At 49.6% G+C, this 14,957-nt stretch overlaps 1 protein-coding gene across 1 annotated transcript in view; it reads left to right on the forward strand.

The window, feature by feature from the left end:
* Positions 1–1,354: 1,354 nt before the first annotated feature.
* The window catches only part of LOC126183315 (uncharacterized transmembrane protein DDB_G0289901), a 55,675-nt gene continuing 42,072 nt past the window's right edge, over positions 1,355–14,957 (forward strand). Inside the window, exons 1-2 of the mRNA XM_049925165.1 lie at positions 1,355–1,361; positions 1,937–3,977. Of these exons, the coding sequence (XP_049781122.1) occupies positions 1,355–1,361; positions 1,937–3,977 (2,048 nt within the window). The remainder of the gene's footprint in view (positions 1,362–1,936; positions 3,978–14,957) is intronic.

Here is a 14,957-nt window from a genome sequence, read left to right on the forward strand (position 1 = left end):
TATGAGAGACCAGTTAAGTTTATAGTCACACTACTGGCCATAAAAATTGCTATACCACAAAGATGGTTAAATTTCATGTCTGTGGCACATCAACAGGAAGAAGATGCTGTGATATGCAAATGATTAGCTTTTCAAAGCATTCACACAAGGTTGGCACCGGTGATGACACCTACAACGCGCTGACATGGTTGGAAACTTTCATCAATTTCTCATACACAAACAGCAGTTAACCGGCGTTTGATAAAGGTAGGATTGTAGCCTATCGCGATTGCGGTTTATCGTATCGCGACATTGCTGCTCGCGTTGGTCGAGATCCAATGACTGTTAGCAGAATATGGAATCAGTGGGTTCAGGAGGGTAATACGGAACACCGTGCTGGGTCCCAATGGCATCGTATCACTTGCTGTCGAGATGACAGGCATCTTATCCGCATGGCTATAACAGATCGTCCAGCCACGTCTTGATCACTGAGTCAACAGATGAGAAAGCTGGCAAGACGACAACCATCTGCATGAATGGTTTGACAAGCTTTGCAGCAGCATTGATTATCAGCTCTGAGGCCATGGCTGCAGTTACCCTTGCAGTGTCATCACAGACAGGAGCGCCTCCGATAGTGCACTCAGTGATGAACCTGGGTGCAAGAATGACAAAACATCATTTTTTCGGATGAATCCAGGTTCTATTTACAGTATCATGATGGTCGCATCCGTGTTTGGCGACATCGCGGAGAACGCACATTGGAAGCATGTATTCATCATCACCATACTGGCGTATCACCCGGCGTGATGGTATGGGGTGCCATTGGTTAGACGTCTCCGTCATCTCTTGTTCGCATTGATGGCACTTTGAACAGTGGACGTTACATTTCAGATGTGTTACGACCCGTGGCTCTACCCTTCATTCGATCCCTGCGAAACCCTACATTTCAGCAGGATAATGCACGACCGCATGTTGCAGGTCCTGTAGAGCCTTTCTGGATACAGAAAATGTTCGACTGCTGCCCTGGTGTGCACATTCTCCAGATCTCTCACCAATTGAAAACGTCTGGCGTATTGTGACGAGCCAGTTGCTGGGCCACCATTGACCAGTCACTACACTTGATGAACTGTGCTATTGTGTTCAAACTGCATGGGCAGCTGTGCCCGTACACGCCATCCAAGCTCTGTGTGACTGGCCATTAATAATTCCCAGGCGTATCAAGGCCGTTCAGAGGTGGTTGGGTGCATAGATCCTGAGAAATCAGTACCCAGAACAAATTGCGTGAAAATGCAATCACATGTCGGTTCTAGTATAATATATTTGTCCAATGAATACCCGTTTATCATCTGCATTTCTTCTTTGTGTAGCCGTTTTAATGGCCAGTAGTGTAAATCTACAGAAGAGGCTAAGCTCATCGATTTTTGGCTCGTGTGTCCTCTCCAAGCGCGGAAATATGGGCACAATGAAAGCAGCATACTATGGGTATTTCCATTCTCTTGTAACATATGGTATCATAATTTGGGGAAACCAAACACCAGCAAAGAAAATACTCATGGCCCAAAAATGTGTTTTAAAAATAATGAGTGGTGTAGACTGTAGAAGTAGTTCAGTTTGAAGAAAAGGTTTCTACAACATTCTTACTGTTACTTTCCGGTGCATATTTTCTCTCATGTCTTTCATCAGTAAAAATACTAAGTTTTATAAAAGAAATAGTGAACACTGTGGATATGGAACAGGAGGGGGGGGGGGGGGGCTGGGGCCGGTCGGCGGCGAGCGAAGGGCTCGGGGGGGGGGGGGGAGGGGGTCGGCGGCGAGCGAAGGGCTCGGGGGGGGGGGGGGGGGTCGGCGGCGAGCGAAGGGCTCGGGGGGGGGGGGTCGGCGGCGAGCGAAGGGCTCGGGGGGGGGGGGGGGTCGGCGGCGAGCAAAGGGCTGGGGTGGGGGTCGGCGGCGAGCAAAGGGCTGGGGTGGGGGTCGGCGGCGAGCAAAGGGCTGGGGTGGGGGTCGGCGGCGAGCAAAGGGCTGGGGTGGGGGTCGGCGGCGAGCAAAGGGCTGGGGTGGGGGTCGGCGGCGAGCAAAGGGCTGGGGTGGGGGTCGGCGGCGAGCAAAGGGCTGGGGTGGGGGTCGGCGGCGAGCAAAGGGCTGGGGTGGGGGTCGGCGGCGAGCAAAGGGCTGGGGTGGGGGTCGGCGGCGAGCAAAGGGCTGGGGTGGGGGTCGGCGGCGAGCAAAGGGCTGGGGTGGGGGTCGGCGGCGAGCAAAGGGCTGGGGTGGGGGTCGGCGGCGAGCAAAGGGCTGGGGTGGGGGTCGGCGGCGAGCAAAGGGCTGGGGTGGGGGTCGGCGGCGAGCAAAGGGCTGGGGTGGGGGTCGGCGGCGAGCAAAGGGCTGGGGTGGGGGTCGGCGGCGAGCAAAGGGCTGGGGTGGGGGTCGGCGGCGAGCAAAGGGCTGGGGTGGGGGTCGGCGGCGAGCAAAGGGCTGGGGTGGGGGTCGGCGGCGAGCAAAGGGCTGGGGTGGGGGTCGGCGGCGAGCAAAGGGCTGGGGTGGGGGTCGGCGGCGAGCAAAGGGCTGGGGTGGGGGTCGGCGGCGAGCAAAGGGCTGGGGTGGGGGTCGGCGGCGAGCAAAGGGCTGGGGTGGGGGTCGGCGGCGAGCAAAGGGCTGGGGTGGGGGTCGGCGGCGAGCAAAGGGCTGGGGTGGGGGTCGGCGGCGAGCAAAGGGCTGGGGTGGGGGTCGGCGGCGAGCAAAGGGCTGGGGTGGGGGTCGGCGGCGAGCAAAGGGCTGGGGTGGGGGTCGGCGGCGAGCAAAGGGCTGGGGTGGGGGTCGGCGGCGAGCAAAGGGCTGGGGTGGGGGTCGGCGGCGAGCAAAGGGCTGGGGTGGGGGTCGGCGGCGAGCAAAGGGCTGGGGTGGGGGTCGGCGGCGAGCAAAGGGCTGGGGTGGGGGTCGGCGGCGAGCAAAGGGCTGGGGTGGGGGTCGGCGGCGAGCAAAGGGCTGGGGTGGGGGTCGGCGGCGAGCAAAGGGCTGGGGTGGGGGTCGGCGGCGAGCAAAGGGCTGGGGTGGGGGTCGGCGGCGAGCAAAGGGCTGGGGTGGGGGTCGGCGGCGAGCAAAGGGCTGGGGTGGGGGTCGGCGGCGAGCAAAGGGCTGGGGTGGGGGTCGGCGGCGAGCAAAGGGCTGGGGTGGGGGTCGGCGGCGAGCAAAGGGCTGGGGTGGGGGTCGGCGGCGAGCAAAGGGCTGGGGTGGGGGTCGGCGGCGAGCAAAGGGCTGGGGTGGGGGTCGGCGGCGAGCAAAGGGCTGGGGTGGGGGTCGGCGGCGAGCAAAGGGCTGGGGTGGGGGTCGGCGGCGAGCAAAGGGCTGGGGTGGGGGTCGGCGGCGAGCAAAGGGCTGGGGTGGGGGTCGGCGGCGAGCAAAGGGCTGGGGTGGGGGTCGGCGGCGAGCAAAGGGCTGGGGTGGGGGTCGGCGGCGAGCAAAGGGCTGGGGTGGGGGTCGGCGGCGAGCAAAGGGCTGGGGTGGGGGTCGGCGGCGAGCAAAGGGCTGGGGTGGGGGTCGGCGGCAAGCAAAGGGCTGGGGTGGGGGTCGGCGGCGAGCAAAGGGCTGGGGTGGGGGTCGGCGGCGAGCAAAGGGCTGGGGTGGGGGTCGGCGGCGAGCAAAGGGCTGGGGTGGGGGTCGGCGGCGAGCAAAGGGCTGGGGTGGGGGTCGGCGGCGAGCAAAGGGCTGGGGTGGGGGTCGGCGGCGAGCAAAGGGCTGGGGTGGGGGTCGGCGGCGAGCAAAGGGCTGGGGTGGGGGTCGGCGGCGAGCAAAGGGCTGGGGTGGGGGTCGGCGGCGAGCAAAGGGCTGGGGTGGGGGTCGGCGGCGAGCAAAGGGCTGGGGTGGGGGTCGGCGGCGAGCAAAGGGCTGGGGTGGGGGTCGGCGGCGAGCAAAGGGCTGGGGTGGGGGTCGGCGGCGAGCAAAGGGCTGGGGTGGGGGTCGGCGGCGAGCAAAGGGCTGGGGTGGGGGTCGGCGGCGAGCAAAGGGCGGGGGGGGGTCAGCGGCAAGCAAAGGGCGGGGGGGGGGGTCAGCGGCAAGCAAAGGGCGGGGGGGGGGTCAGCGGCAAGCAAAGGGCTGGCGGGGGGGGGGGTCAGCGGCAAGCAAAGGGCTGGCGGGGGGGGGGGTCAGCGGCAAGCAAAGGGCGGGGGGGGGGGGGGGTCAGCGGCAAGCAAAGGGCGGGGGGGGGACAAGCAGAAGTGTATGCAGGTATCTGGTGCAAAAGCTTTTTGTCCCTCCAGATATTAAAAGCAAATTTGCTAACCATTTGTTTTTCTCTTTCAGGTATCATCTAAAGCAATTTCTACTAGAAAGGTCATTTTACAGTTTGGAAGAGCTTTTAGCCGCAATGAAAAAACCTAACAGATCTGTGGACCAGAAATTTTGAGTGTGATACAGCATACTCTAAGTTTGTAAATTACACGAGTACGGTACCTACGTGATTGCTCATAGTTATTTTCACTGTTTTTGTATTTGTTTTTTACATTCTGTGTCTAATGTCTTCAAAATGGTGAAACCTTTGGAACATGGATTACAGCAAAGATTCCAGGATATGACTGAGTACTTGTGCAGCTTCTTTCAGACTTTACTTAACAACTTTGCTGTTAATATTGCATTCTAATGAACTTTCAGGTGTTAATAACTTCAGATCATGCATTTCTCTGTAGTTAACATGCTTTCCTGGTACACACCTGAAGTTAATCTTACATCTGTCAGTGATTCTCACCTGAGCTAACTGTGTGTAGTACCTATCATAAAATCCCGAATCCAGTTGTAAATTTTGCTCAGTTCCTCACATGTTCTTGCTTTGATTTTGAGCTTAAGTAGATGCAGTGTTCCTCAATTTCTGTCAAGTATTTGACTCAAAGCCAAAGAAAATCAGATGTGGTATTCAGTATGTAATGTGAGTTAATTGTGGGTTGAGTTTTCTATGATCACTGTTTTTTGAATCTGTGCTGATTTTCATGGAGGAGATAATTGTGTTAGAACATGTTCTGACTTACATAATTAGAGATACTTAATTTCTTTTCCAAATTTCTTCTTATATCCCTTCATAATTTCCTCAGTGTACATCCATTTGTCATCATCTTACAGTTCAGAGACAAGAAATAAAAACATAGATGATTGCCGTCTCTGACACAATAGCAGGGCCATATGCAAAGGAGTTAGAGAAGCAGTTGGATGGAATATATAGGTTCTTGAAAGGAGATTGTGAGCTGAACAATATCCTCCCTACTTTGGTCATCACTTTCTGAAAAAGAGGAATTTAATACCATCATAAGAGTCCCTAACAGTGAAGTTGACATCAGATGTGAATATTCTCGAGTAAATGGAAATGCAGGTGGTAAACAGTTGAGACAAGTAGTGAACAGAAGGTTTTGAAATGTGGCGTTACATAAAAATGCTAAAGGTTGTATGGATGGATTGAATAACAAATGAAGTACTGAACTGCATCGAGTAAAAAGAAACTTGTGGTATAATTTTGACTAAAAGAAGTGGGGGGGGGGGGGGGGGGGGGAATCAGTTGATAGGACACATTCCAAGACATCAAAGGATTGTCAATTTGGTAATGGAGGTGAGGCGTGAGGGGGGTAAGAATAGCAGAGGGAATCAAAGGCTTGGGTGCAGTAAGCAGATTCTTGCTGATGTAGGTTTTGGAAGTTTCAAGAGATGAGGAGGAGTGCACTGGATAGAGTATCATGGATAACTGCCTCAAACCATTCTTCAGACAAATGACTGTGGGAAGTCATTGTATAACTCATGTGTTGCCCCTTTCAGTGCTGGATGTGTTCTATCAGCATCTCTCTATCTACAACACTGACTACTGAATAATAGGATGAACACTGTAAGGAAACTTTGATAGAAAAATCTTTTATTTTACACCTATCATGAACTGTTTAAATCTTTTGAGTATTAATATCTTGAACTGAAAAATTGGATAAAGAAAAGGCGGCGACATGTACGACATATAATACACATCAAAAAGGGGGAAAAATGTCATGGAGCCGGCCACAGTGGCCGAGCGGTTCTAGGCGCTACAGTCCGGAACCGCGCAACTGCTACGGTTGCAGGTTTGAATCCTGCCTCGGACATGTATGTGTGATGTCCTTAAACCTAACTAACCTAAGTAGTTCCAAGTTCTAGGGGACCGATGACCTCAGATGTTAGAGCCATTAGAGCCATTTGAACTATTTTGATGTCATGGAAAATGACCACTATGGGACGTGTTTGCTGTATAACCATGGGTATTTCAGGTGAAAAAGATTGAATTGGTTGAATCCTTTACAACTGTCAATGTTCCTAAAACTGGCCTTTGATTGATGCTGATGGGAGGGAACCTATTCTCATGAGAAGAGAATCTGTCATATAATACTAACGTGTCATTTCACTGCAGAGCCAGAGATCTCCAAGAAACAGAAGAGATCTTACGAAGCTGGCAATAATTTATTATTGACGAAGGTGTTGTAAGGTTTGTTACAATGGTTTGAGTTATACTACTGTCTTATAATCAATGAGACATGTCAGTGATAAGCAAACTACAAAGGTCAACAAAAACATATATAAACCTTTTTTCAGACAATGCTAGTCATTACCCAGGCCTGGATTTTCAATCTATCCTTTTCATAATATACTCACCATACAGTTGTGCATTTCTGTGACTAAACATCTCAACAAAAAGCCTTCTGGCCAGAAGCTTCTGTGTTCAGTAGTTTTTCTTCTGAAGTAGTGCACACTCCCAGTTTGATTCTGGTTACTAAAATTGACAGTTAGGTACAAGGTTAATGTTGCATTACAGATGTGAAACTTGTACAGCTCATGTAACAGCAACAGCTGCTCCTGCAGCAGCAATTGCAACAGCAGTTGCAACAGCAGTTGCATCAGTGGCTCCAGCAGCAAATGGGCCTTTTATGTCAGAAAATTCAGTTGCCGTCAGACCGATTGCAGGTATGAGATTCACAACCTGTTGTGGCTATGGCCACATCCCATAGAGTTATGTCCACTAACATTTCTGCCATTTAACAGCATCAGGAAGATTGGGACACACATTTGCAGTGCCTGAAATACCACTCAGTTTATTGCTTTTTGGGTTTGGGATAACACGCTCTGTCACTTTTCCTTGCTTGGGATTCCCCAAAGACATTTCTCTCACTTACAAAGTTGGCTCCACTCTCAGACCCAGTTCCACACACCTTCCAGCAAATTTAGGTGCGGTTTGACAACATGGAACCATGTTGGCAGCAATGAATAAAGTTCCATCAGTGGCACAAGCAAGGGGGCCAGTCTTATCAATTGTGGGTGATGGATTTGCAAGGTCTGAGCCATCACTGTGATTTTACCTGTACCAACCTGTCTTGCAAAACTTCACACACTGATTTCCTGATCCGTGACATAAGGGGTCCAGTTGTATCCTAATCCAGAAGTTCACACTGCAGCCCTCAAACTCTCGAATTTTTCCTAGGGCAACATACTGAAAATCACGCACTCTTGAGATGACACAGGCAGCAAATTAACATCTTACAGCTTGCCCGCAGTATCTAAGCAGTTCAGCCCCTGTTGCAGGGTTGGAATCTCGCCAGCCTTCTGTTGTAATTGGTCTCATTCAGATAGTCAGCGACACCTGAGCAGCGAGTCCACCCATGTCAATGCAACCAGCGGGTCTGCCTTCTTGCCCTCCACATTTTGTGAGGCAGGGAGGTTGCCCTGATCATTGGGCACACCACACCCATTGCAGCAGGGATGGATATCTCAGACTGACATGATGGACAATCATGACCAGTTCAAACGATACTGGTAACTTGTATCACAGGATGGTGCATGAGCTTCAGGCCACGGTTCCCCAGGGCAATCCTCATGGCTCCCAAGTGTTTTATTTTTTTATTTTTTATTTATATTGATCATAAGATTGCTTTCCAGAACATACATTCCGAAGTAGACACAGAAGCGACAGTTTCCCTGGTCAACCTCCCGACATACTCATCTGGGTTACCCTGCTTTGGTCCTGCCCTCTTGCAAGTTGAGGGGAATACAACTGTCACCATACATAACCTGAGGTCAATTCACCACCACAGCCACAAATAAGGTGGCTACATGGTCACTGACACTGAATGTTCTTAACAGTCATTCTGCTGATAACATTTTTGGCCTGGATGCTTTCTTGCTGTTTGGGTTTACCATCACAGATGAATTTCAAATCGTCTCTGACATGGTTCCCTTCCAGGACAGCAACTCCTAAGCTTTAGAGCAATGCAGAAAGCAGGTGTAAAGTAAACCTGGTTCCCGGAAATGCAGACCCCTGTTGTCTGCAGTTTGAAGGGGAGTTCAGGACAAATGCAAACTCCACCTGACACTCGATTATGATCACTCTGGTTCTTGTAATATCCCTTCTAACTCCTCTTGAAGCTGTGGCTGTTACATGTTGCAGACAGTTGTTTCCTGCATCATCTGTATTTTATTTCCCTCCAGATGGTGCAGTACCCCTGAAAGTATTGGCTGCACTGATTCATCAATTCCATAAACCTTCTCTACTTTTGGGAGATCTTAATGCTCATAACCCCTTGTGGGATGGCACCATGCTTACTGGCCAAAGTAGAGATGTCAAAATTTACTCTCTGAATTCGAACTCTGCATCTTAAACACTGGAGGACCACCCCCCCCCCCCCCCCACACACACACACACACATTTGTGTGGCTCATGGTACTTACTGGGCCACTGATTTGTACCTCTGCAGACCAGGACTTCTCCCATCTGTCCACTGGAGAGCCCACGATGACTTGTTTGAAGCTCATGTAGATTGGCATTTCCCTGGACATCTGATTGGGAAGCTTCCACCTCTGATGGTGACGTGGGGGGGAGACGGAAATCGCTGAAGCAATTAATGAGTGTCAGTGAGCTCTACAGTGACATAGGTGCTGCAGAGTCGAGTGTCACTTAATAGCTTTGAAATGGCTCTCGATGCCTGTATTTGCCAGCTTATAAAAAGATGGAAACAGGAGTGCTGGGAGAAGCATGTCTTGACCATTGAGTGCCATATGTCACCTTCCCAAGTCTGGATGAAAATCAGATGGGTTTTTGGGCACCAGACCCCGACAGGACATCAATGGTGTGTTATCTAATGATGCAGATGCCATTGCCGAGCACTTTACTGTGCATTATCCTCGGGCCTGTGTGACTGAGAACTACCTCCCAGCCTTTAGCACCCTCAAACTGTAAATGGAGTGTTATAGGGTTCACTGTGATGCTCAGTGAACAACAGGACTTTCTCCTCCATCTGCTGAGTGGGAGCTCCTCAGTGCCCTTGCACATTGCCCCGAAATCTTCTGGGTCAGATTGGATCCATAGTCAGATGATTAAACATCTCTCATCTGACTGAAAGCGACATCATCTCGTCATCTTCAACCTGATCTGGTATGGTATGATTGAGCACTAGAATGATGGTCCTCTCCTGCCATTGAGATGGAAAGGCACAAATTGGGTAAAAACCTGTTTGGTGAGGCTGATGGGCTGATAGCTACCCACGTCAATGTTCTTTGTACGCTGTTAGAATGTATGGTAAGCCGGCAGTTGTGTTGGCTCCTGGAGTCACGGGGCCTACTGGCTCCATGCCAGGGCATTTTCCGCCAGGGTTGCTCTACCACTGATAATATCATGTCCCTCAAGTCTGCAATCTGAACAGTCTTTTCCATCTAGTTGCATCTTTTTTGATTTACGGAAAGTGTATGACACAGCCTGGTGACATATCTTTGCTACTTTATATGATTGGCTGTGGAGACCCACTCACGATTTTTATCCAAAACTTCGTGTCACTCCGTCTATTTACATGTCCAAATTGGTGCCTGCCATAGTTCCCCTCCATATCCAGAACAACGGAGTCCTGCAGGGCACTGTATTGAGTATTTTTAGTGTCCATTAACTGTCTAGCAGCAGCTTTAGAGTAGTAAGTGTCACCTTCTCTGTAAGCAGACAACTTCTGCATTTCGTACTGCTCCTCCAGTACCGGTGTTGCTTAGCAGTGCCTACAGGGATCCATCCACAAGGCACACTCGTGGGTTCTAGCCTACTGATTCCAATTTTCAGCTGTGAAATCTTGTGTCAAGCACTTCTGTCGGCATCAACTGCTACCGGAACTTTACCTTAATGACGATCCACTCACGGTAGTGGAGACGATCATCGAAACCCAACCCTAAGAATCGATACGATTGACTTTGCTCCCTCAGCACTTCCACTTAAGCTGAAGAAGATGGCAGCACCTCAATGCCCTCCACTGCCTGAGCAACACTAACTGGGGTGGAGATCGCTCTACGCTGCAGCTCTCCAGAGCCCTTGTTCAATCCTGCCTTAACTAAGGGAGTGTGGCTTATGGTTTGGCGGTGCCCTCTACAGCAGTGCACTATGTCAAGTAAATGCAATGCAGAGATCAACTAGCACAGTATCCTTTAGGACGAGTCCAGTGACAAGTATAATGGTGGAGGCTGGAGTGCTTCCATTGCAGATCAGACGTGCAAAAGAGCTCGCCAGTTATGTTGCACACATTCGTAGCTCTCATGAGCATCCAAATTACCATCTCCTTTTCCCATCCATGGCTGTTCATCTAGCACATCGGCTGCCCAGGCCAGGACTTAAGATTGCGGTTTGTGTCCAATCCCTTCTCTCTGAATTGGAGTCTTTTTCCCCTTACCACCTGAATTCATGTACACCTCCATGATGTAAACCTAGGCTGAAGCTTTGTCTGAACCTTCCGCATGGCCCTAAGGACTCAGTTAACCCTACGGCTCTCCGCTGTCACTTCCTTTCCATTCTTGACATGTCCCAGGGCTATGAAGTGGTTTACACAGATGGCTCAATGGCTGTGAACATAGTCATGTTGGCTTCAACTATCAGAGGACATATTGAACAGCAGTCATTGCCAGATGGCTGCAGTATTTTTACTGCAGAGCTCGCAGCCATATCTCATGCTTTCAAGCACATCCGCTGATGTCCTGGTGAGTCTTCCTCTCTGTACCGACTCCTTGAGCAGCCTACAAGCTATCTACCAGTGCTACTCTCTGTCTTTTTGTAGAGACCACCCATTAGTCCATGTATGCCCTGGAACGGTCCAGTCCTTCAGTGGTGTTCGTTGCCTGGGATACTGACACGTCCCAGGGTTCAGACCAACTTGCTGAGAGGCTGGTCAAACAGCCTACATGGAAACTGCTTCTGGAGATGGGCATCTCTGAAACTGACCTGCATTCAGTATTACACCGCAAGATTTTTTGGCTTTGGGAGATGGAATGTCATAAACTCAGTACACACAACAAACTGCAAGCCATTAAGGAAACTACGAATGTGTGGAAGTCCTCCATGTGGGCCTCTTGCAGGGACTCCGTGGGTTTCTGTTAGCTGCGGGTCACCCAAGGGTGGCCAATGCAGAGCGAACTCCTGCACTGTGAAGACCCACCTCAGTGTCTGTGCAGTGCCCGGTTGACAGCGGCCCATATACTGTTGAGCTGTCCTACTTTGGCTGCCTGTGTCATGATATTTGTTGAAATTAGCTGCAACAAGTCTGGTTAACAGTCAACACTTCATCGGCTGATTATCATTCTATCAAACAACCCCCCCCCCCCCCCCCACTTTAATTTTTACATTTTATGAGTTGTAAGTTTAAGTGCATGTCCTGTGCCCCTCTAAAACCTCCAGCCTAAAAGCACTAAGGTGGAGGACACAATGTGCTGCATAGTGACTGGCTTCTTTTATTCTTGGGGTCAGCCAGCCATGGTAAAAAGTAGAGCTCTTCATTTCGATGAAAACAACCGCTCCAGCATTTCCCATTTCGTGCCGCTGCTCGACGGCTGGGAAAGGCCCACGCTGCGATATGGCTGTGGCCATCTAATGCACCATGTGGCCGGTTGTGCTCCACCTCTCGGTTATCGGTTGGACTGTCTAGCACTGCCGGGCGCTCGAACGTACTCACAATCTCGGCCGGTGACAGTACACCGCCGCGCGTTCCACAGTGACGAATCGCATTAGAAACCATGTGTAAACGCAGTTGACGACCTGGCTTTGAGCAGCGCAGACAGCGTCATGGATAAACCAAGTATAGGCCATAAACGTTCCATTCATGAAATGAAGAGAAGTATTATGGAGAGAATTAGGAGCGGCTCATTAGTCCTGAAGATGAAAGACATGTCGGAAGAGGAGGCGAAAAGTAAAGCTTGGAAATCGTTTGCACTTGTAGTGGATCCTGTCACGCAGGCTTCTGCTGGTTTCGTGCAATGAACCACATGTGCTTGACTGGTACGAAAGTATGGTATCACAACAGGTATGACTCGGCACTGCAAAAGTAAATGCGGAGCAGAAATCCACCGGTCACTTGCAGTACCAAGTAGCATAAAGAAAGTAGTTGTTGTTGTTGTTAGGTTGGTCGATATGAATGGAATAGATTTGCTACCGTTAAATACTTTTAGTAAGATTTGCTTCAAGAATTATTCGCAAGAGCTCATCAGTGTTGGCGCCACTTACGGCAAAGTCAGTATAGAAAATGTTCTTCCGCACCCTACCACTGTAACGCGGCATATCAAAGAAAAGGCAGACAAAATACGGGTGACAATAGTGCCCAAGCTAATGTGTGTCTTGAAGAACAAAATGTGCACTTTAGACGCTGATCTGTGGTCTGATAACTACAAGAGAAATATTTTGACTGACGTCGCATTATGTGAATGATGAGGGGCAGCAAGAAACGCTTGTTTTGATAACAACCGAGTTTCCGGACGTACCTAAGACAGGAGAGAACATACGGCACGAAATCGAAGGGTGGATGCTTGAGTTAGGAATTAACAAGAATGATCTTCATATTAGCTCCTTGGTCGGTGACAAAGTAACATTTCGTAAGAAGGCACTTTAATCTTACGACCGTTTGCCTTGCACACATTTCAAGAGACGTTTTTAGAAGACGAAGACCCTGAAATCCTGTCGTGTCTACTATCAGCAAGAGCTATAGTAGGCTATTTGAAGAGATCGGGTCACTCGTGGCGTCTGTGGCACGCTGTGAAGCAAGAAGCTGTAACTCGGTGGAACAGTATACTGTTAATGCTCAATTCCATCGTAAGTCAAATCGATGATATTCGAGATCTACTAGAATTCCGGGGGCAATCGACGCTCTTAGAAAAGCGACGTTGTCTCGTACGCACCCTTCTTGGAAGGTTTCTAACCCCCTTTAAAGAAGCGAGTTTGGATTTGGAAACTGCAAAGATAACAACGCTGGAACGTGTGCTGCCGTGGTACAAGAGTCTGTTACATCATTGTGAACCAATAGACAGTGACAACGAGGCAAGAACACTTTCTATAGGTTACGATCCTTTATAAAACTGTTGAATTATCAGAACGGAGTTATGTATATTGGGTTTCCTTTTCAGCTCATGGCGAAAATAAAAAGGAGAGCAGCATACTTCATCACAGAGAAGTGCAAAATTGAGGTTATCCATTACGTTGCCACGGTTCTATGGCCATCACGGCGTCATTTGAAGAAACTCGCAGCAGACGAAAAGCAAGCCGCGTATGCTGAAGTTCGACGATTGTACTCTGAACTGCCCGTAAATGGTAAGGCTCATTCACTGAAGCCAATTAGTAAACGAATATTTGTTTGTCTAATCTGCCATCTTTCATTAGATCAACATTTATTACGTCTACAATGTGATATTTGGGAAAGGTTTCGCAGCTTAAACATTTCACAATGCGTTAGGATGTAATTTGTGCTATATATGTCGCCGTAAATATAGTCGTTTAGTAACCAGTAGTTCTAACTACGGTGTATACATATTTGAAGGAGACAGGAATATCTTACGGATGTTTTCATTCATGTTTAGAGTCCATTCAAACAAACAGTGACCAAGTTCTTGCCATGAAAAAGTCCAGGATGGACTGGAGTTCGGATGAGGACGACGAAGATGGACACAGTACCAATGAACTCGACAGGTACTTTCGCTCTCCAAATCCGACTGTAGCTGTGCCGAAGGACAAATTTTGCAGTGGTGGAAAACGCACGCGGGGTTATTTCCAAGGCTGTCAGTAGTAGCCAGAAGAGTTTCTGCAGTCCGCAGCTCGTGGTCGTGCGGTAGCATTCTCGCTTCCCGCTCCCGGGTTTGATTCCCGGCGGGATCAGGGATTTTCTCTGCCTCGTGATAACTGGGTGTTGTGTGATGTCCTTAGGTTAGTTAGGTTTAAGTAGTTCTAAGTTCTAGGGAACTGATGACCATAGATGTTAAGTCCCATAGTGCTCAGAGCCATTTCAACCAGTTTTTTAATCCTAGTATTCCTGCCACTAGTGCTGCCAGCGAGAGAAATTTTAGCCAGGCCGGTCACCTGCTGTCCAACGAAAGATCGTGCCTTGAATCAGACAAGGTGGATGATCTCTTATTGATCCATCACACATCACATATCACAACATACCACGTAATCACAAGGAAGGAAACATTCCTCAAACTCTATAAATGTATGATTCCACATTCACTGACTTCGCAGGAAGAAGTTCAAACCGCCAGCTGTAGTAACAGCTCCAGGAACACAAAGGACGCCTGTGTATCAGGGAGCACCAATGACGAAAAACGAATTGTATAGTCATGATTCACTTGTAACGTTATTTACAGGTCATAATTTGTTCAGAAATTAAAGTTTGTGCAACAAAATTTCGAGAGTATTACTTTTAACTTCGTCATTCCTTCCCGATCCTGCATTCAATATTAGTACAACGCATACGTGGCCGAGTTTAGAGCTAGGCTACACATGATTAGACTAGTATTTTGTTCCGTTCGGCAGACAAACGGGAACACAGTAAATACAGACATTAGAGTTTTTAACGTTACAGTTACTGCAATACATGATAACCTCAAAGGCTAAACTCCAGCAGTCTGCAACATATTAACAAACATCAAATGTAACATATTCAAGTGTATTATTTAGGTCACAGAACTGGTAGTAAACAACGAAAGACATTTGT

Source organism: Schistocerca cancellata, chromosome 4 (assembly GCF_023864275.1).
Source record: "Schistocerca cancellata isolate TAMUIC-IGC-003103 chromosome 4, iqSchCanc2.1, whole genome shotgun sequence".
Lineage (NCBI taxonomy): Eukaryota > Metazoa > Arthropoda > Insecta > Orthoptera > Acrididae > Schistocerca > Schistocerca cancellata.